The sequence below is a fragment of the Biomphalaria glabrata genome, chromosome 14, assembly GCF_947242115.1.
Source record: "Biomphalaria glabrata chromosome 14, xgBioGlab47.1, whole genome shotgun sequence".
NCBI classification, from domain to species: domain Eukaryota; kingdom Metazoa; phylum Mollusca; class Gastropoda; family Planorbidae; genus Biomphalaria; species Biomphalaria glabrata.
The window spans coordinates 14,884,642-14,907,735 of NC_074724.1; the positions used below are offsets into that span (position 1 = coordinate 14,884,642).

At 35.8% G+C, this 23,094-nt stretch overlaps 1 protein-coding gene across 4 annotated transcripts in view; it reads left to right on the forward strand.

Moving 5' to 3' along the window:
* LOC106053177 (uncharacterized) overlaps positions 1-23,094 on the forward strand; it is a 51,547-nt gene that overhangs the window by 16,945 nt on the left and 11,508 nt on the right. The window contains exons 1-6 of one of the 4 annotated variants that reach the window (XM_056010325.1): positions 70-1,942; positions 14,721-14,854; positions 15,389-15,452; positions 16,998-17,200; positions 20,652-20,859; positions 22,591-22,875. In XM_056010325.1, the coding sequence (XP_055866300.1) occupies positions 15,416-15,452; positions 16,998-17,200; positions 20,652-20,859; positions 22,591-22,875 (733 nt within the window). In that variant the 5' untranslated portion in view covers positions 70-1,942; positions 14,721-14,854; positions 15,389-15,415. Of the gene's footprint in view, positions 1-69; positions 1,943-12,535; positions 12,880-14,720; positions 14,855-15,388; positions 15,453-16,997; positions 17,201-20,651; positions 20,860-21,935; positions 22,327-22,590; positions 22,876-23,094 lie in introns of those variants that run through there. The other 3 variants (XM_056010326.1, XM_056010324.1, XM_056010329.1) reach the window with 3 other exon arrangements.

Genomic DNA, 23,094 nt, shown 5'->3' on the forward strand with positions numbered 1-23,094 from the left:
TTTGTTGTTTTTTTTCTGATTTTTTTTTACTTGCTCTTTGATGTCTCTACACTATTTAAAATCACAGTTTAAAAAAAAATAATAATTGTAAGACTTTAGCTTGAAATGACGAATCACTGTGTGACCTACTTAAAACACACACTTCAGTTTTAAAGACCCAGATTTTCGGTTTCGGTGTAACAGAAAGGTCAAGAGCAGGAAGAACAGAAAAATGTAAGGTTTACGTCTACACAAGGGGAGGTAGCTAATGATATCCTAGCATTGTTTGGTAAGTTAGTGCTACATGGTGTGTGTGGGTAACAGACTTGACATCGTTAGGAATTAATTCATACACGTGGGCGTCACTTGCACATTGTATTGGGTTTCGGGCTTAAGACCATCCAGCGGGTTTTGAGTTTAAAAACCCACTCTTCAATATAAAACTAAAACTAAAGTCACCAAACTATAAGCATAGTCATGGAGGTTTTGAGTTTAAAACACCCATCCAGAGGGTTTAAGTTAAAGCTTGAGTTTAAAGCGTTTAAAGCGCCCTCCAGATGGCTTAACGATAAAATTTCTCTTTCGATAACAAATCTAAAGCGAGCTACAATCGCCAAATTCCATTCCAAGAGAGGTTGTTGGGTTAAACATGTTCTTACCAACAAAAGGAAAACCAAAGATAAAATTACTAACTTCATGAGCGTATCCAAAATGGGTTTTGTGGCTATTCTCCCTCTCCATTAAAGCAAAATTATAATTGCTAGTGTACTTTAAATAAAGTGACCTACGATTTTTTAAATAGAAGATTAGTAGGATAATGCAATATACATATTTCACAATATGCTTTTTTTTAGTTTTAAATACCAAAAATAAAGTTTCTATTAAGGGCTTTTCGCCGGACTTCTCTACTGTCTTTCCTTCACTAACTCAATGGTAATTACAACCAACTGAAAGAAAAAGGGTCAGAATGTAATGAAGGTTAATTACGTACACACACATACAAATTTTATCTATATATTGTTACAACTTGTGATGATGTGGAAAGTGTGTGTGTTGACAGTTGACACAAATCGGCCCAGGCTAGCGCTGGACGAGCGGTCAGCCGTGACGAATGGCGACACGACGACGTTTCGGGATGGATCTGTGTTATCAATAGTACTCATGCCAGTCACGTCGGATGTAGTCATATGAGAACGGTCGAGCGACGTTCCGTCGGGTCCTGGAAAGCCTTCGGGGACCCTATATAAAGAGCGGAGATGTCACAGTTAAAACAGTTTACAACGGCTTCGCTTGGTTCAGTTCAGTGCGATTCAGCAGTTTGGTTTTGTACGGGAGTTCGATTAGGAGTAGAGTCAAGACACCCCGCAAGTTAGAGACGACGTCTTGATCTTGAAAGTCTAAGATCAAGTCGGACAAAACAAGCCCAGTTTGTTAAGTCAGTCGGGAACAGTTGAACCCAGTGCATGTTCACGGTGAAACGGAAAAACCATTGGAGTCTTACTTGGCGGTACGGTTGTTAACGGTGAAATATTTGTACAGTCTGTGTTACTTGTTACCAATTGTACAGCATTAGCTGTGATTTATTGATCATTAAAGTGTTATTTTGGACCCCTGAGTTGTCAAGTTTTTTAGGTTGTTTTCTTGTGGTCCAGTTTGCAGAGAGCCTTAAATTTCCTCCCCACCCCCCTCCGCACCGAAAAAAATCTGGCTACAGAGCCATGATAGAAAGTTGGTGAAAATATAGGCACACACTATATCATTCTTATCGTTGATCTTTGTTTTATTAGTTCCTTTTTCTGATTGTTAATCCCCTTACAACTCACCTCTCCTCTTCCAACCTTAAACCTCTTTACTTAAGTCACATAGTTTTCACTCCTTATTATACCAACAATTTAAAAGCCTTTTTGAAGAGCTGGAACTTCAGTGTCATCAAAAGCTTACACCTTTCTTATGCCTACATTATGTAAGTTATTTTTTTTTATTTAGCTATGAAGTCAAAAATAGTAGATACCTCCAGCCACAGGTAACCCAAAAGTACCGAGAAACGGGGGTTTTTATTTTCGGGATTTTTGGGCACCTCTTAAATGGCTACCTGACATTAGTTGGGGAAAGGTTGTGCTGGCTTTACACATGACTTTACACTATCTGCCTTATAGACCACAATGTTTGAAAGGGGAACGCAAACTAAAATTCTATGGCCATATTACAAGGTATTCGGGTTTCACAAATACAAAGCTTGTAACTATTCATTCTGTCGGTCTGTCTTTCTAGCTGTTAGTTTGTACACGTTATTTCTCTCACAATTATTCTCTGATCAAGTTGAAAATTTGCACAGTTATTCATTGGCATCGACAAGACATGAATTAAAAAAAAATAACCAATGTAATATACTAAGTCAATTCATAACCTTAGAAACAAGGCTTTATTTCAATAAAACACGACTGATACACACAATAACACAGTACAGACTGGTCACGATTCACAGACTACGATAATGCGAACACGATTACAAATACTAGCACGATTACAAGCACGGGTAACACACAAGTTCATTTAACGATCACTCCATTCACCCCTCCTTTATTTCTTTCTGGGTCTTAGGTTATAACCATGCGCATGAAGGGAAGGATCCGGAGGTATCTCTGGCGTAGACTTTTCTCCTTGGAAGTCGTAACTGTCCTGTACGGGACTCGAGTCAATATTGGCCTCTGGCATTGGGTGGCTCCCCTGTGAGTCACTGATGACTTCTGGCTGGTTGTACATCATTGGGGTGGGACTCTGTGAATTACTGATAGTTTCAGGCCCGTAGCGACTCCCTGGTGAGAGATCCAAAGAGTCACCGACCTCTTGAGGCAGAATACCGTTCTCTGGTTCGAAATAGTCGTTCGTGGAACTTTCCTTTGGCGCCAGGTGCCTTAGCGACACTGTCTCCTCCCGGCCGTTTGGAAATCGTATATGGGCGTACTGTGGGTTGCAGCTAATAAGTTCAACCTCTTGTACCAATGGGTCAAATTTTGAAGATCTTACAGGGGATTTTAGTAATACTTTGCCTGGGTTCTGTAGCCAAGTAGGCAAGGATGTTCCCGTTGGCGATCTTCTGTTGAATTTGAAGATCCGTTCGTGTGGAGTTTCATTAGTAGAAGTACACAGTAATGATCGAATTGAGTGAAGTGCCTGGGGCAACACAGATTCCCACTGTGATAGTTCCAACTTCCCTGAGTCCAATGCTAATAAAATAGCCTGCCACAATGTTTTATTCAGCTTTTCTATTTGCCCATTTCCTTTGGCATTATAGGGCGTTGTCCTGCTAGTGGCTATGCCCTTAGAATGTAGATATTCTGTAGTTTCTGTGGACATAAATGATGTGCCACGATCAGAGTGGATGTAACTGGGTGTTCCAAAGAGGAAAAATAACTGGTCGAAGCACTTTATTACTGTCTTAGATGTCATATCAGGACAGGGAAAAGCGAATGGAAACCGCGAATATTCGTCAATCATTGTTAACAAATACTTGTTGCGAGTAGCTGATGGCAAAGGACCTTTAAAGTCAACACTTATTCTTTCAAATGGCTGTGTGGCCTTGATGAGCGTACCTGCAAATTCCTTATAGAATTGCGGTTTAATTCTATTGCAGGTTCTGCATTGTTGAATGGTCTGTCTGACCTCTTCAACCGAGAAGGGTAAGTTCTTTGACCTGACATAATGTAGAAGTCTAGTGACACCTGGATGACACAGGTAGTCATGGTACGTCTTCAGGCTACTTTGTTTCGTCATGGTTGCACAGTGCCCTCTAGACAAGGTGTCTGCTGCTGTGTTGGCGTTCCCAGGTCTATACTGTATATCAAACTTGAAGCTTGCTAGTTCCAATTTCCACCTTTGTATCTTATCGTTTTTAATTTTCTTGTCATGAGTGTCTTTAAATATGTATGAAATAGACCGCTGGTCCGTAATAAGGGTAAAATGATTGCCACACAAATAATGCTTCCATTTGCGTATGGCTTCAATTATTGCAGTGGCTTCTTTCTCTATGGCAGATTGATGCCTTTCAGTAGGTGAAAGAGTTCTAGAGAAGAATGCAATAGGTCTTCCCTCCTGATTTAAAGTGGCAGCTACTGCGATGTCAGAAGCGTCAGTTTCCACAATTAGAGGATGTTCATACTTTATGGTGAAAATTGCTGCTTTCTGCAATTCTTCTTTCAAGTCTTCCAACGCTGTTTTTACTTCTGTGGGTACAGGAAAAATTTGATTTTTCATTATAGGATACATTTTGTCGGAGAAATTTGGTATCCAGTGAGCATAATATGCCAAAAGTCCTACAATCCTTTTCTGAGACTTCAGATCTTTTGGAGGTGGCAAATCTCGCAGAGCTTGAAATCTATCATGGTCCGGCTTCAAATGCCCTTTGGATATGTCATATCCAAGCAGCTTTACCTTCTTAGTAGCAAATACACTTTTACTTTCGTTGAAAGTTATTCCGTATTCCAGAGCTACCTTCTGAAAATGCAACAGATTTTTGTTATGGGAGTCTACATCTGTACCACATATTGTTACATTGTCGACATATCAAACGTGTCAGACAACTTTTCTTTTTCTATAATAGCGTCTATGGTTTTCTGGAAGCAAGCTACACCGTTAGTGACCCCAAAGGGTATTCTGCAAAACTGGTAGAGTTTACCACAAGCTTCGAAGGCTGTGTATTTCTTTTCGCTCTGTTGGATAGGTATTTGGTGATAAGCACTCTCCAGATCCAATGTGCTAAAGATTTCATACCTGGAAATTTTCTCTACCATTTCATCCACTCTAGGCATGGGGTAAGCGTCCAGGTAAGTAAATCTATTTATAGTTTGGCTATAATCAACGACCATTCGCTTTTTGTGCCGCTCATTGGTCGTGACAAGGACTTGAGCTCTCCAAGGTGATTTGGAAGGTTCAATGATACCGTTTCGTATCAATTTCTCAACTTCAGCTTTAATAAATTGTGTGTCTTGGAAGGAGTAACGACGAGATTTAGTAGCAATAGGTCTGCAATCAGGGGATAAATTTGCAAACAATTGTGGTGCCTCTACCTTAACAGCATTGAGCGAGCAGACATGAAATGCAGGTCGACCACCGTTGAATGGAATTATCAGTTCTTTGTGTAATGCGAGGAAATCTAACCCAAGCACTACATCAGTGCAAAGTTCATCTAGTAACGAAAGTTTGAATTGATTGTAAACTTCCCCTTTGTATTTTAGCGATGCAAACGTGTGGCCTCTTGTGACGCTTGACAGTTGAGATGACGCCATAGAAATTTTGTGCTTTGAACGTGTCACTGACCAATCGTACTCTCTGGGTATGTTTGAAGAAATGTAGCTTTCCCCGCTACCTGTATCAATTAGGGCTTTTAGGTTCACGCCATTTACAGAGATGTGTACTGTTGATTTAGTTAAACCAGGTACAGACGAAGTAGCAATTAGTGATGTTAGATGTGTAGAGTCCTTAATGCAGCTACAATCTTTACAAGATTGTCTTTTAATCTCGTGGCTAGGAGATGTTTTGACTTTTGTTTTGGTTATAGGAGTGTTGCGAGACCTGCAAACCTTCGAAAAATGTCCATTTTTCCCGCACGAATGACACATGCAGTCTTTGGCAGGGCATTTCGCTCTGAGATGCCGACTACCTCCGCAAAAGAAACATTTAGTATTCACTGTTGCGATTGTTTCTGAGTCCACCATTTCTTTGGTTGAGATTGCCGATGACGAAAGAGATGACTCTACCAATTGAGACGGAGTACTAAACGAACTGGATTCTTTTTGGGCCATGTCGAGAGTCTTGGCAATATCTAAAGCCATTTTCAAGTCAAGGGATCTTTTCTCAAGAAGCCTCTGTCTAATTACACTCGAACGCATGCCGCTAACAAAGGCATCGCGAATGGCGTCCTCTTCATTTTTGTCAGCACTGACAGCTCGGAACTGACAATCTCTGGCCATCACTCTCAACTTGTGTACAAATTGATCAAGACTTTGATCGACTTCTTGTTTGCAAGTTGCAAGCAAATGTCGGGCCAATGTTTCATTAGGGGCCTTCACAAATAAATTCTCAAGAATAGATTTTGCTTCTGAGTATTTAGAACAGGTAGAAATATACTGATATAAGGATGGAGACACAAAGTTGCATAGCAGGTCAAACTGTTCGCTTTCACTAGCCCCTACCTTCGTTGCGAATCTGTCAAAACAAGAAATCCAATGTTTCCATGTAACTGAAGCATTAGTTGAACTAGGATCAGCATCCAGTCTATTGGGACGCAAAAACTTGTCCATTTAAGAATGGTTTTATTGAAATAAATTGTAATATACTAAGTCAATTCATAACCTTAGAAACAAGGCTTTATTTCAATAAAACACGACTGATACACACAATAACACAGTACAGACTGGTCACGATTCACAGACTACGATAATGCGAACACGATTACAAATACTAGCACGATTACAAGCACGGGTAACACACAAGTTCATTTAACGATCACTCCAGTCAACAAACTACTGGTAATTAATTATTTGTAATCACAACAAATTTCCGTAAGGATCAATAAAGATGTCTTAGTCTTAGTCTTATTTTGTTAGATGCCGACAAGAGAAATTAATTCTTCAGAATACAAAGTTATGACTGAATATGTAGGTTTTGTCCAAAAATTATTGTTTACATTTTTTGTCCCATATAAATTCTCAGATCAAATTAAAATCTTAAACAATTATTTTTTTTTTACCTAAAATAAAAAAAAAAATCAATAAAAAATTAACCGAAAAGTTAATTAAATATGGGTAATTAATTATTTTGTTTGATATAAAATAAAATTAAAATTCTACATTATTGGGATATATATAGCTTTAAGAGCGGGGATGTTCCCCTTACATAGGCTTTGTAGTTGTTGTTCAAACAAGGTTGTTATATCTTGTTTTTTTTGTTACTAACTAATATTATGTTTGCCATACAACAAAATGTTCCCAAAGACCACCAATAGTTTATAGATTCCTTCGAGACAGCAATCTGTTTGCTACGAGAGGAATTTCATTTTATAATAAAAAGATAAATAACAACAACAATCTAAATTTTTTGTCTACTTTTATTTTGTTTCGTAGTCTTCGTGTGGTTCCAAACACTGACATTTACATGGTTTCAATTAATCATAGCACAAGTTTTCTGACAGATACTTTGAGATATTTTGAAAATGTTTTTTTTTCATTTTTTTTTCTTTTCTGTAGAGAAATTTATTTCCTAAAATTATTTTTTTTTACATTGTTTGCAGTTGCGGTGAATATATAGTATATACAATGATTCAAAAGTGCTTAAAGATTTAAAAAAATAGTTTGTCGATGCGCAATCATTACCCTCTGTCCTATATACCGCCCACTCTTCAAAATAATTTTGTCTTTGAGTATACGCCCCTGGTTCAAAAGCCAATCGCTTTACCACTCAGCCACCTTGCCTCCTTCCTATTTGAATTGTTGTAAGATTAGGCAAGCAGCTCAGTGTATTGGAAACAAGGTAAATAAAGATGTCTTTTACACTGAAGTATGATATTGAAATGACAAAACAAGCCCAAACAAAACAGCGCTTAGGTCTTGACTTCACTTCCTTCTCACATTTCTCAGGTGCCGCCTCTGTCACTCGTTTACCAGTGCTAGGTTACATGTCCGTTGACACTGTACAGCTGACGTCTCCTGAACAGGTGCAACCGTAAAACAATTCGAGGAACCTGTTCCACTTCCCAGAAACGACCTTTCACTACACTGCAGTTTCCTGATTTACACAAGAAATACCACTCTCAAGATATTTGTCCCTCGAGTTGTTATTGCCCCTGCCCCTTATCTTTTGTCTTTTGAACTGCTGGGGAAAGTGGAAAGCATGTCTCCTTTCTTATGGTTGCTTAAGTCTTTCTACTCTCGTGCGGAATTTGTTATTTCCTTTTGATATCATTTAGCCTCGTCTACACGTTGAAATCAAGATTAACATGCCAACTTTTCTTAGTATGAAACTTATCTACTTCGCCAACCATTTTGTTTAATTATACTGACCATTTTTTTTTTGTTAGTTAATGTGTCACCGCTTTTCTGTCTGTTCCTCCGTAGAAATCTCGCAGTTTTTAATTATCATCCCACGCAATGAATTACCCACAAGTACCCACATGTGTATACTAGTGTCATGAGCTACTTCTCGGCGAAAGTTTGCAAACCTAGGCCCATATATTAATAAATGATATCGCTAGAATTCCCATTCATTAATAAACGTTCTAAATGTGTGTAAGTGGAGAGGTCGTGACCCAGGTCACGTTATTCAGATACTGACGTTAAAAATAGCAACGGCCTTGTTACTTGGGACTGTGGTGATATGAATATTTCTATCAACACTAATCTATCATAATATGAGTTTTTAGTGTTTTTAGTTCTCTGCCTACACATTCATATTGAAAAGACTAACAATTTGGTCAATGACATTTCATATGTAGTGGTTATCTTTTGTTTTCTTATTCGATTAACTTTTGCACATAAAGAATATGCTATAACATAGTTGCACTAGACCTTGCGTTGCGATTCAAATGTCTGTAATGGTTTTTAACTATTACTTTTCTTTTTCGTTTGTTCAAGTATATTCATAATTAAGTTTTATTTTGTTGTTGTTTTTTGGCGGGGGGGGGGAGATTTTTTCGATAAAGTGAATGACGTTGAGGTCTATGAGTTTTTTTGAATGATCTAAAATATAATTTTCTTTTTTAGTTTCTAAGATCTAAACGGGGCGGACTGACGGGTGGACAGACAGACAGGCCACACAAAACTAATATCGGCTATTATCCTTTCAGGGTAGCTAAAAATGTGTCGATAAAGCAAAGAAAACAATCTCTTCTACCATAACTTCTGTTTGTACGCGTTTTATATCATCTCCAAACTCTTCCTTGGTCTTTGCTTCTTTTACATTATCTAGTGTCTAGAAAAGAAACGTTGTGAGACCCACTGTGGTTTACCAGACACTCTCAAACCCATAGGAGGACAAAAAGAGACTAAGCATTACAAAGAAAAACAGAAAAGAAAAAGAAAATAATGTGAACTTTAAAAACGAAGCTTACAAAGTGCATAATGAAATAAACAATCATTAGAATCGTGGTCAATAACATTTCCTAGTATGTGTCTCATATAAGAAATTTATCCACGATATACTCTTTCAATAGGATATAGTTGGGGGGGGGGGGGAGAAGAAGGCTAATGTTAAACTATCTTCTTTTTATATTGTTAATAAAATACTTCAATAACATTACACCCTTTGACTGAAATTATCTGGAAATCTATGGAATGCATAGGCTTTCGCACTTTGCCGATAACATCCGCTACACAACATAATTAGGGTTTTGCAAGGTTTAGTGAAAGGGAAATAACCAGACAATTTTGTCTCGGATAACATTTTGTTTCATTAGTGCTCTTTATTTTCAAAATACTGATTTGTAATCTTTGAATATACTGTGGGTTTTTTGTCATGGCCATAGTATTGCATTTCTTTCAACTTTAAGCTAAAAAGATTAAAAAGGAGTGTAATGTCTTACAATTAAAACATAGTTGTAACCAAGATATATAAAACCAACTCTAGTAACTTTACTATTACTTCAACTCATTATCAAATTCATTATCACTCGAAGCGGGACAATTAGTCGCCACGTTTTGGCTCCGCCGTTTTGGCGCGAAGGCGTAAAGGCAGTTCATTTGCCAGAGTTTCAACAGCCATATCCAAGTCCTCGATGGGAACAAATGCTAATGCAACTATCATTCTAGCTGCCAAAGCAAATTCTGGATCATTGTTATACATTGAAAGAAGATTTTCATCTGCCAATTTCTTTCGCATATTTTTTGTCAGATGAAACAAGCAGCCATGTATTGCACATAACGGATATGTTGACTGAAGAGCTCCGATAGCAGCCTGCTCAAAGTCCATAGAAACAGATGAAGGGTTAAGATCTGGCCACAATTCTTTCACTGCTTCAAACATGCGGCGATATGTTTCTCCTTCTTTGTTTGACAGAAGTGCATATAGGACAGGGAGGACAAAACCACCTCTTTCTGCCATAATAACGTAGATCTGTGAGAATATAGATGGGGAGATTCTGAATGTTCCATCCACGTAAAGCCTTTTCATATGACTGCTCCAGCTGCAATTTGATTCTTTACCAAATAGTAAAATTCTTTTATTGTCATTTTCTCCAGAGTCATACAAAAGAAACTTTTCTGTCAGCTCAGGTGAAACTATATAGTTTTGGTATTCAATTGGAATAGTCAAAGTTGACCTATGTTCAGGCTGTGGAGGAGCTCCTTGAATTTCGTTTCTTTTACGCTGAATTACTTTACGCAAAGCGTCTTTCTTTGGCATTTTTGCATGCACTGCTGCTGAAGTTCCCTGTAGAGAGCTGTTTATGATACAAGATGGGATCTCTGTGGAAGAAGCAGCCTTCTTTTTAATTGTTGTTAAAATAGAGGCAGCCTGAAGTTGTGCAGCATCACATCCATGGCTGTGCTGGCCTAGTTGATTTAGAACAAGTTCGTTGTTTACAGCATCTGTGTGGAGACGAGCTCTACATTCATTTTTAAGTTCACAACGCCAGAACGTCTTAGAGTGGTTTGCACTAAACTTATCGAAAACATAGAGATAGCCTTCATGCGAAATTTTGTCTTTTCCTCGCTTCGACTGGACTTTTTCCATTTTTTATATAGACTGCCACCAGGTTTTTAGTTAGAAATATAATAGAATAAAATGGCGAAAGTTTTTCTAGTCTGTCTGCGTACTGAATAAAATGATTAGTGAATGGTCCAAACTACGCGAGCTTATAAAGACGTAGGGGCGAAGAGATTGAAAGAGAGGGGTAGACTTTGGGCCGCTCTCGGAATTAAAGATTAAGGATTATAAATTCGCACCTAGGGATGTCAAGTGGACTGCTAGAAACAGATTATCGTCTTACGCGTGAGAGAGGGGAGGGGTGGAGGAAAGAGTATATACAAGGAGTGAAATGTGAGCAGAAGAGAGGGGGCAGGATAGGTGTCACATGTAATGACCATTCCCAAGGAGATGATCGCCAGACGCATGACGCCAACGACCAGTGCTTGGTGCTGGTCTTGTCTTCATTTGTTTAACTATACCTGCGTCAATGCGAGATGTGTCACCCAAATCACCCCTACCCAATTTCTCAAAATATATCTTTTCAAAATATCTTAGTGTTGTGAATTTGTTTCTATCTATTGTCGCCCATAGTGTCTGTTTATATTTGTGGATTCACGTTAGAGTTTGTACTGACCACATTCCGTGTCTTGATCTTTACTATGTGTGGAGTTATTGTCTTCATTCAGCGTAATAGAGCTTTAGATGTTAACATGGTTTTTGTTATATTACAGAGTGACACTTAGCTAATTCGTATATTACACTAATGTCAAATAAAAAACAAAATCTTTTTGGAAAGAAATCCAAAAATGTCATCCAGTGCGATTAGCAGAACTCACATATAGCATGTCATTACCATTCAGGAATCTGACTTATTATAGGCCTATATTCATGAAATAAGCAAAACCTTTATGATTAAAAAAAACAAACAATTCGCTGAACGGTGTGAGTATTCATACTATACATACAATATTATGGTAGAGTGAAATAAACATTATTATAAAAGTTTCGTGCTTATTAAATTATCGTCAAATGATATCTCGCGCCAAAACGTCCCGTCGCCAAAACGGCTCGCGCCAAAACGTCCCGTCGCCAAAACGGCGGGGCCAAAACGGTGGCGCCAAAACGGCGGCGCCAAAACGTCACGTACCGATCATCACTACCTCGGGCTATATAACTAAGACACATTTTCGGAAATAACAGACACGATGCACAAGAAGACTTTGGAACCTAAAGAAAATAACACAATACAACAATAAAATGGTACACACGCCTACTAAAGCTATATCTAATACGTGTAATCTTTTTTTTTTTAATTCAAGATGAAAACATAAAGACTCATTCTCTTACTTGTACTGCGCATAATCTAAAACATTTGATATTCTGCAGTGTGGTCTGTCTGTCCATCTGTCACTTAATATTCTGCAGTATGGCCTGTCTGTCCATCTGTCACTTAATATTCAGCAGTGTGGTCTGTCTGTCAATCTGTCACTTAATTATCTAAAGTATGGCCTGTTTGTCCATCTGTTACTTAATATTCTGCAGTATGGCCCCTCTGTCCATCTGTCACTTAATTATCTAAAGTATGGCCTGTCTGTCCATCTGTCACTTAATATTCTGCAGTGTGGCCTGTCTGTCCATCTGTCTCTTAATATTCTGCAGTATGGCCTGTCTGTCCATCTGTCACTTAATATTCTGCAGTGTGGCCTGTCTGTCCATCTGTCACTTAATATTTTGCAGTATGGCCTGTCTGTCCATCTGTCACTTAATATTCTGCAATATGGCCTGTCTGTCCATCTGTGAATCATCTGTCACTTAATATTCTGCAGTGTGGCCTGACACTTATAGATAGATAGATAGATAGATAGATAGATAGATAGATAGATAGATAGATGGATAGATAGATAGATAGATAGATAGATAGATAGATAGATAGATAGATAGATAGATAGATAGATAGATTGATAGAGCTAGAGATAAAACAATATTTCTAAGATGGGGGAGTATTTCTTTTTTTTTTCCCTCTATACTACGCTGTTATTTGTGCATATGTTGATATCTATTCAACGATATATGCTTTAAATGTTACTATATGACAGTGTCATATTCAATATAACTCATGTAAAATTGAATGCACTTGTTCCTTACTGTTTACGTATTTGCACAACACCGTGCAAGACCAACAATAGCTCTTCGTGTGTACATGGAATGGACTATTGAAAGCAGGTAAAAAACACATACTTGTGTAGCAAGATGAACCTGTGTATCAACTTGTTTTTAATCACTCCCTAGCTATAAGTTCATATGTCGTGTGTCAAATAATATTGTCGCAATGACCTTTTGTTCTATTTACTTCACCTAAATGTTTTTAACCACTTTAACCAAAGGGAGATAATTCTATATGTTTTATTTTTAAATTATTTGACAGGATGTAAATAAGAAAATATCTGTAACTAGTCTACCCGCAGCGTAGCATACACCGCTCTTTGCCGGAAGTATTCATTACTATTCATGTAGGCATCGTAGTGTCGAGTAGAGTGTAGCTGTGCTTCTGTGAGTAAGAACAACGGATAGGGCGTCGCCATAGTTATCCCAATGTTCGCAAACAAAGCTTACAGCCATCTTGCGAAGTTCGAGAGCAACAGTTTCGTCGATGACATTTTCCAGAAATATGCGACTGATAGAAATAAACAGTTACCTGATGCAGGAATTTCGACTACATTGAAAGATCTGTTGACTCCACGAAATATAAGGGAAGCAGTGGCCAGGGTTAGGAAACGAAGGGCAATACGGAAGGGGAAAAATCAAAATAAAGCTACAGAAAAAAAAAACAACATGTAACTATTTTAATGACTCCAGATATTGACGTGTGTAAAAAATACACACATAAATGTAGTCAATTATATATTTATAGAGAGAGCATGTATCAAGAGAAAGATTACTTGTTGTCCCCCCCCCCCTATTTTTTTTTCTTTCGCCGCGAAAGTTACGTGGGGTGACTCTAGTCAGATTTGCAGAAATTAAAGATGTATCTTTCATGACTTTCGTGGTGTCCCGCATGATTAGACCATGAAGAAAATTATATAAATATTATTATATATATAATGTTATAACCCCGCCATGCTCAACGCCATTCATGCAGAAGGTGCGCACTGCCAGAAACTAGACAGAAAAGGATGTTGACATTAGGAGAACAACGATTTCCGCCCAAGCCGAGAGCCGAAGTGAAGAGATAGTGCTAAAAGAAGATGCTGTTTTGTGTACTTGTGATGTCCCTGTAAATAAACATAGTTAACTCGTTGAGTTGCCTCCCTTTTAAGTTATTAATATATTATTTTATAGCTTTTATATAGCGCTACTTTCATGCTTATAGCATGCCCAGAGCGCTTTGGTCCAATCTCATTTGTGGACCAGTGGGGGAGGGGGTATCTAGGAGTTGGTTTTCCGTGTTGCCTTTAGGCGCTCAGTAAACACAACTCTGCCCGAGTCGGGTGTCGAACCTCGAGCCCCCTTCTAGGTAGCCAAGCCAAGCCAAGTTCAAGCGCACTTGGCCTCTCGACCACGCTTCCCACGCTTCCCATATATATATATATAATTTACACAATGGATTGCAATGAAACTAACACATACTTATGTGATGTATTGTAGAAAACGTTTGTCCGTATTTATCAAGTTTAAAATGCTGAAAACATGGGCAGTAAAACTTCACTGCAATAAGCAAATAACATTAAAGTAATTTAGCAGTAATACCTAGGTCTCAAAAACTTAAGAACTATCGATGTCTTTCTGCCTTTAGTCTTCTGAAAAGGATTTTTTTATTTGTATACAAATTATGTAAACTTTTTTCCATTAAAATGTATGCACAAATGTATTGTGCATTAAAGACCAAAGACTTATATTTACTTTTGGTAGTGAAATTCAGTGATAATAACTATGTGACAGATATTAATTTATAATAATTGAGAACAAAAATCTAAGGTAGTGCATTAAAAAAATACATCAAAGATCAGAAACAAAATAACTACTAAAGACTTAGAACTTATAATGTGTTCGCTTTTTCCTTATAGTGTGCACAACGCAGTGTCAGTGCTTATAGACAGGGGAGAGTAAATCTATAGAATTGTTTACATTCCAGTCAAGGACAGAGGGAGGAGCTTCTTGTGTAGAAGGAATTCTTTTTTAACAGTACATCTACATAGAGGTAAGTCAAATTCTCATTGGCTTTGAGGTAACCTAAATCTAAAAAAACATACAAGCTAGGAGAAAAGGTAGTTTAGAAACAAGTCATTGTTCAATAATTTAATGAACAAATTAGATAAAAAATCAAGTAAAAAAAAAATCAACTAAATTTGCAGGTAAGTTATATCAGATAGGAAGTTAATATAAAATGTTATAGCAGGCAATATAAACGATGTAGAACTTGTTAAGTAATCATCCTTCTATAAAAGTATTTTTTTAAACATTGCTTATGCTGCCTTTGAGTTTGTAAGATAACACAATCTCTTTTTGTAATCTTGTTTAAGCATTGTCGTTAATATGTGTGCATGTATAATCTTATAATCTTATTCTATGAACTAAAAATCAAATCATACAAAGTAAGAATTTAGGAAAATATGTTCAAAAATCTTTTATTTAACATAGAGCGTTCACTATTATACATTTAGATATTTTAATTTCTATGTGATCTAGTAATATTTAAGTATTTTTTAAATTGAAATGAACTGTTTACTTTCAGACATCTTAAAGTTCGAACAGATTTTCAATGGCCAGGACATATATTTTGTTTTTAATCATTCTTGGTAAATTTCTCTACATGAAATTGTTATTGATTGTATGTGTGTTTTTATGATGTAACCATGACGAGAGTATGGCACATGTTTTCATTTGTATTGACTTAAGAGTTTCTGTGAAAACCACAAGGTGGTCTGTCAAGTAAATAAAAATTATTGGTGTGAAAGTTGAAATAGAGACTAACTAGACTAACAAGAAGCTAACAAGTGGCTAACAAGAGACTAACAAGAGGCTAACAATAGACTAACAAGAGACTAACAAGAGGCTAACAAGAGACTAGAAAGAGGCTAACAAGAGGCTAACAAGAGGCTTACAAGAGACTTACAAGAGACTAACAAGAGACTAACAAGAGGCTTACAAGAGACTTACAAGAGACTAACAAGAGACTAACAAGAGACGTAAGACAGAAAAGTCGTGTATTTCTAGTGTGTTAGATTTGCTTTTAAGTATCATTTCATTTATATCTCTTCATACATCTACTTTCAAGCTGAATCTGTGTATATTTATTGATACAAGTTATATTTGTTCATATTTTTTTTTAAATGTTTATTTCAAGTTCTACATTAAGAATTGAAACTAGTTAAACAGTTTAGTAATCGGCCTAATAGTTGTTTTGACCCACAAACTAACTTTCGAGTATTAACAGAAAGTTTTAGAAATACTATTTCTCGAGTGTATCAATTTCGACAGTAGAGATAATTATATAGTATTAAAAGATATGCATTAACTGCAACATTTCTAGGAAAATTGTAGAACCGTTTTTGAGATCCATGTCAATTGTCAACCCACCTTTTTCTACCCATAAGAATAAGCAAACTGATAAGAGGAATGGTAAAAAGATATACTGTTGCAGGGGTGGATCAATATGAATGTTATTTCGAAAAACATGCATTTAAATTTTTTTTTTGAAAGTTGTTTTTTTTACAAAACTTATATCCACTCATTGTCTGTCTTTTTGTCTATTTGGTAAAAAGTGTGTTTACGTTGCACAATTATTTTTTGGCATAGACATGACATGAAACAATAGAAATATTTGACAATTAATTATTAATATTTTTTTTAATTTTGTTTAATAGCAACAAGGGAGACTTTAGTATTCACAGATAACCAAACAAATTTTGGGTTTAGTCCACATAAATAATTGTTTACGCTATTTCTTCCTCACGCATTCTCCGAATAAGTTGATACTTTAAACAATTATTTATTGTACCTAACAAAACATGAATCAATAAACAAAAATGCTAAATTAGTCAATTAATTATTTGTAATTAATTATTTTTTTTATATTAAATAAGAGAAATAACTTGTACATTATTGGTTGATATATTTTTAAGGAAATAGTTCTTCCCCTTTTGATAAGTTTAGTTTTTGTTTCTAAATTATGTATTTATTTTTTTATTTATTTTTTACATTTTTCTTGTTTTAAAACAATTAACAACAATTAACTCTTATCACATTTTGTTAAAACATTTTAAATGCTACTTTATAACGAATTTTTAGCTTATCATATTTGAAATCCTAATTAATAAACTAATATATTTTCTTTTATCAAGGCCACTTTCGTGATTCTGTGACAGAGGTAGTGTACCTTAATCCTTATACTAAACAGAGTTATTCTGGCTGCCAGGAAGGATTTATAGATGGATTAGATAGATACATATACAATGGCACTCTTGATACAACATCTCAACTTTTAAACATAAGGCAGATTGTTAGATTTCAGATGCAAACCTCATCATTAACTGGTTATAATACAGTGAGTCTCACTGTTTTACTGTCTTGTTTTCTAATAAGAAGAGAGTAGGTTTCTATATATATATATATCCTTTCACAAACAGGTATTCGCATCATCTTTACAGCCCTCAGACAACGCCGCTTGCTCTGGCTTGGACATGTTCGCCGGTTGGAAAACGAACGCATCCCGAAAGTCATCCTCTATGGACAACTCTCGACTGGCACAAGAAAAACTGGTCGCCCCCACCTCCGTTAGATAGATGTAATAAAACGGGACCTCAAATCAGTGAAAATTAATACTGACCATTGGGAAGACATAGCTCTAGACCGCACCAGATGGAGAGAGACAGTGAACAAGAAAGCTATGGATAGCGAAAGAACATGGGCCTTAGCCCTGGAAGAAAAACGGACAATGCGAAAAATAGCCAGCTCCTCTACCACCGAAGCAAAAGCCACCTTAACCTGCAATATTTGTGGACGGGAGTGTCTCTTCAAAATAGGGCTCCACAGCCACAAGAGGAAGTGTGCGAGATGAACCATAACCATAGTCGTTCTACGACTGAAGGAGGCCGATGAATGAATGAATATATATATATATATATATATATATATATATATATATATACATATATATCTATACTATAAAGTAGAATGTGAGGTGTATGTATGTATATATGTATGTTTGTATGTATGTATGTATGTTAGATATAGATATCAAAACCGTTTGACCAATCTTGATAAAACTAGGCTGGAATGTTCCTTTGGTACTAACTTAGACCGTAGTGTATGTATTGTAGCCCTAAAACAAACTTAAGACCCTGAAAAAAAAAATTTGTCCGACTCTATTAAAGCTATAGTATTTTATGGATCTAGGCCATGTCTACAATGTTGAAAAGAGAAAAGATAGAAAGGATTTAGACCTAGATCTAATTTTAAGAAATACACTTTGCGCAGATAGTTTTTTACTTTGACATATGAAAATACAAAAGAAGATTCATTGATTTCATTATATAATAAAATTAACCTTCAATTTTGTGTTTCAAAAGCATTTTTTACATAAATTAGTTCCTTATATCTGTGACTACAGATTTCCTGACGAACATTCTTTCATTAGACAATACCGTAATGAATCGCGTACTAAATATTAATTCGTTTAATTGTTTACTTTATAATCCCATCCCTAGATCTAAAACTCTAATTCAACACTAAGATGATAAAACTTCTCTTCGCACAGATAGTTTTATACTTTAACACATAAACATATTAATTAAAGTCCATTCACTTCATATTTTGATCAAATAAACATTCAAATTTGGTTTTCTAAAGCTACATTCGTTTACGAAAGCTGCGAAGCCGAGTTGAGATAGGCCTAGATCTATATTCATTCATGAATCTCGTACTAAATATTATTTCGTTTAATTGTTCACTTTATAATCCCATTCATTTAACAAAGCTATCGCTCTTTTCGTTTTTAATAGATAAGAATGTATTGACTTCGGGTAAACCCATTTTCGCAAAACTAATTTTATTTTCGTAGCGAAAGAGAAATAACGTGAAAGGATCATTAGCTACGTTTAACATACATCTAAATCCAATCCACTAGATTATTCAAAAGCATTTTTTACATAAATTAGTACCTGATATCTGTGACTACAGATTTCCTGCCGAACATTATTTCATTAGACATTACTATTACCGAATGGTTACACATTAACACATCTCTCTACTGAGTCTATTCCTAGGCCCTAGGTCTAAAACTCTTATTGAACTCTAAGATTATAAAACTTCTTTTCGCAAAGATAGTTTTATGCTTTAACACATAAACATACTAATTATTGTCCATTCATTTCATATTTTAATCAAATTAACATTTAAATTTGTTTTTCTAAAGCATTTTTAATACATTTGTTCGCTGTTCGCTAAAGCTGCGTAGCCGTGTTGAGATAGGCCTATATTCATTCATGAAAAAAAGTTCACGCATGCTCAGCACAGAATGAACTCTATAAAAGCCAATTTTTAACTCTAGATTAGTGTAGATTTAGATCTATGTCTACCTCAAGATCTACTTTATACTTTATACACATGAACATACAAAATTTAGTCTATTCATCTCAAATTTTAATCAAATATATGTAGGCCTACAAGCAAATGTTTTAATTTGAAAAAAAAAAAAGATTTAAACCTATTAGCTATTTTGATTTGATAGCTTCATTCACACCCTTTTTACATTGACACATTCGCTTTACTTATTACATTATTATTTCGTTTAATTGTTTACAAAACACTCTCAGTGACTATATCGACAGTAATGCGCAAATAGAGACTCGCGGGTCGCGGGTAACATATGTCTAGTCTATATTATAAAGTAGAATGTGTGGTGTATGTATGTATGTATGTTACTTATAGACATCAAAACCGCTTGACCAATCTTGATAAAACTTGGCAGGAATGTTTCTTGGGTACCAACTTAGACCTTAGTGTATGTATTGTAGCCCTAAAACAAAATTAAGACCATAAAACAAAAAAAAACAAATTGTCCGACTCTATTAAAGCTATAGTATTTTATGGATCTAGGTCATGTCTACAATGTTGACATGAGAAAAGATCGAAAGGATTTAGACCTAGATCTAATTTTAAGAAATACACTTTGCGCAGATAGTTTTTTACTTTGACACATGAAAATACAAAAGAAGATCCTTTGATTTCATTATATAATAAAATTAACCTTCAATTTTGTGTTTCAAAAGCATTTTTTACATTAATTAGCTCCTTATATATGTAACTACAGATTTCCTGACGAACATTCTTTCATTAGACAATACCGTAATGAATCGCGTACTAAAAATTAATTCGTTTAATAGTTAACTTTATAATCCCATCCCTAGATCTAAAACTCTAAATCTAAAATTAATAACTCATCTATCTTAGTTCTGTTTAATATGTCACTATGTACTTTTCTTTCTTTTTTCAAATAATCATTGACTAAAGTTGTTGTAGACTTAGTAGGTTTCTCTTTATTTCCCTTTTGTATAAAGCATCTTTTATGCATCAAGAATCTTCATTATGTTTTAGTCTAACCTTTTTGTGGACTCGTGGTAGGCGTAAGGTGTCTGGAAGTAGATTTCAGTGCTGCCTTTAGGCTATTATCAAATATTACTCTGCTCAAGACGGTATTTATACCCCTCCCAAAGGTAGCCAAGTGGGTTTCACCTTTAAGTCACACTTCCCACATCCATGTTTGCATTTCATTCAATATACTTTAAAAACTAACGCTCTTATTTCCTAATGTAAAATATCTCTTCTCTTTACTACATCGGGCTATTCCTATTGTTTCACATAACACGCGGTAATTGAATTTGTTAATTTAGCTGGCAAAAAAGTTAATACTTTTTATTTTATTTTACATTACATATTGCCTTGATAATTTTGATTATGATTGAATGTATTGTTTAATTTTTTCATAAACTTTTTAGGTTTGCCAAGTTTCCATTTATCCAAATTGTGATAATACCGATAAAATGGATGCGTGCTACTGTAGAAATTTACAACATTCTAAGGTGGAATTGATTTTGAATCTTACAGCAACCATGATATTTTCTAATGGTACCTTGAGAATAGAGTGGCCTCAAATTTTTAGCTCTTCAGACATAAGTAATGAACATCCAATTCCTATTACCTATGGTAAGTTTACATCTTCTTATCAATCTAAAACAAAACACTGCTAATGTACATAAAAGTATAAGAGACTAGAATACGCCGAATGGTTTTGAATCATGCAGAACCAGATTTAGACCTGATAAGGCCCTAGGTTATAAATTTAACCGTAAAACCATTCTTATTTTTAACAAGCTCACGCGAATGATTTTTGGAAGAACCCATGGAAAGTGGGTGGATGCCTAGCCGTACGGTAAAAAAGAACTATTAGTCAAATACTTATAAATAGCTGTTCTCCAGAAGCCAGTTGTTAATAAGAGTAAGTAGGCATATAAATCAAACAAACCCTATGCCTTATGATCTTTTAAAGGTCAGGTGGATGATTGTCCTCCAACCTTCTGGACGATCATCCAAACAAATTACTAACACAGAGAAATAGGAAAAACAACCAAAAAAAGCAAAGGACTCTGATCCAACTTACTGACGAACTAGCCCTAAAACACCACCTACCCAATAACAGAGAAAAAATTACCAGATTTTCAAACATTACACCCGGACTAAACTACAAACAACCAACCATCAAAACACATTTACTAAATAACATCTTAACAAAAGAATCAAATCCATTGGAGCTCAAAGTAGGCCCGCTTGAAACAATTGAAAGCTATCAAAAAACAGCTATCCATATTTATACAGACGGATAGGCTTTCAAAGCCACCATCAATGCTGGTCTTGGTGCCTTCCTGGTCAGTGGAAAACAAATTATATGAAGGATTGCAACCACCATAAGATATTGTTGTCTTTACAGACTCCCAATCTACTCTGCAAGCACTTAACAGCAGCACCTCAAACGGCCCAAGAGAGTTGACAACACTCATTGTGATAATCCATCAGATGATATCAAAATTAAATATCAATATCACACTACAGTGGATACCTGGACACATTGGCATCATGGGAAATGAAAAGGCAGATAAGCTATCGAAGGCAGGTTCATCTATGGAACAAACAGACCTGTTAACTACCTCACCCTAAAGTCAATGCTAGTCAACAATCTTAAAGAGGAGTGGCTCAACCAATGGGCACCAGGAAACACAGGCAGAGCCATGTACAAAGAAATGACTACGTATAACAAACTGGACAGTATTAACTTCCTCCCCCGCAAAGAACAATCTACAATCTTCCAACTAAGAACAGGACACACACCACTATTAAATTACCACCTGAACAAAATAAACTCCACACAACTCCCCCTTTGCAGACACTGCGCCCACCCCTTTGAAACCGTAAACCATATCCTCTTTGAATGCCCCTCCCTAATCCACCTTAGGCAGACCCTACTTCCACTACAGCCCAACATAACCAACACCCTGTACGGCCGTGATGAACAACTGAAGAAAACAGCACACTATTTTTTTCTTGGCACAGTCTGCAAAAGAGCTCACAGTTCAGCAGCAATAAAGCTGGCTAGAAGAAGAAGAAAAGGTCAGGTGGGTGAGTATGAAAAAATCGTTTCCCCAGGTTTGCCGACAAGATAATTCTCAATCAAACATAAGGATGAAATAACTTAATGATTCAAGTGATATAAAAATAAAAAACTTAATGATATAAAGTAAAATAAAATTGTAAGTAGTAAATGGCAATTAAATATATCGTACTCCTGACATTTCTATTTTAAAATAGAGTGTCGGTTGCTATGATTATTTTGGCATTTGGAAAACAAAATATAAATAAAATTATTTTTATTTTATATTTCAGCACAACCTGTTGCAACACTTAAAGTGGATAATGTTACTGTGAGTCTTGATGAATGTAACATTCAATTAACAGCAGCAACACATTGGATAGAATGGTGTGTCACAGGACTAAGTTCTCCTATTCTGACCTTGAATATCTCAGCTACCACCCTGCAGTCACAAAGCGAATGTATTCGGTACACATACACGAACAGTAGCAGTGAGAGAAATCCAATAAACTTGAGTGTTTCCTATCTCGAGCTAGATGGATGTAGAAGAACAAACAGAACATATTGTTTCTTGAACAGTAAGTTAATTTTCTTTCATAATTTTAATTTTAAGTTATTAGATATTTCTCCAGCAGCCATAACTTCGTTTTCTGGTTAAAACAAAAATAGCCGGATATCATACAGTTTTTAGAGTGCTTCAGTGCTTGTATTTTTCGTTTTTTTTTAGATTCGGAAAATAATAACATTGTAATGAAATAATAACTACTAGACTACCAATAACAAGGCTTTATTCAACA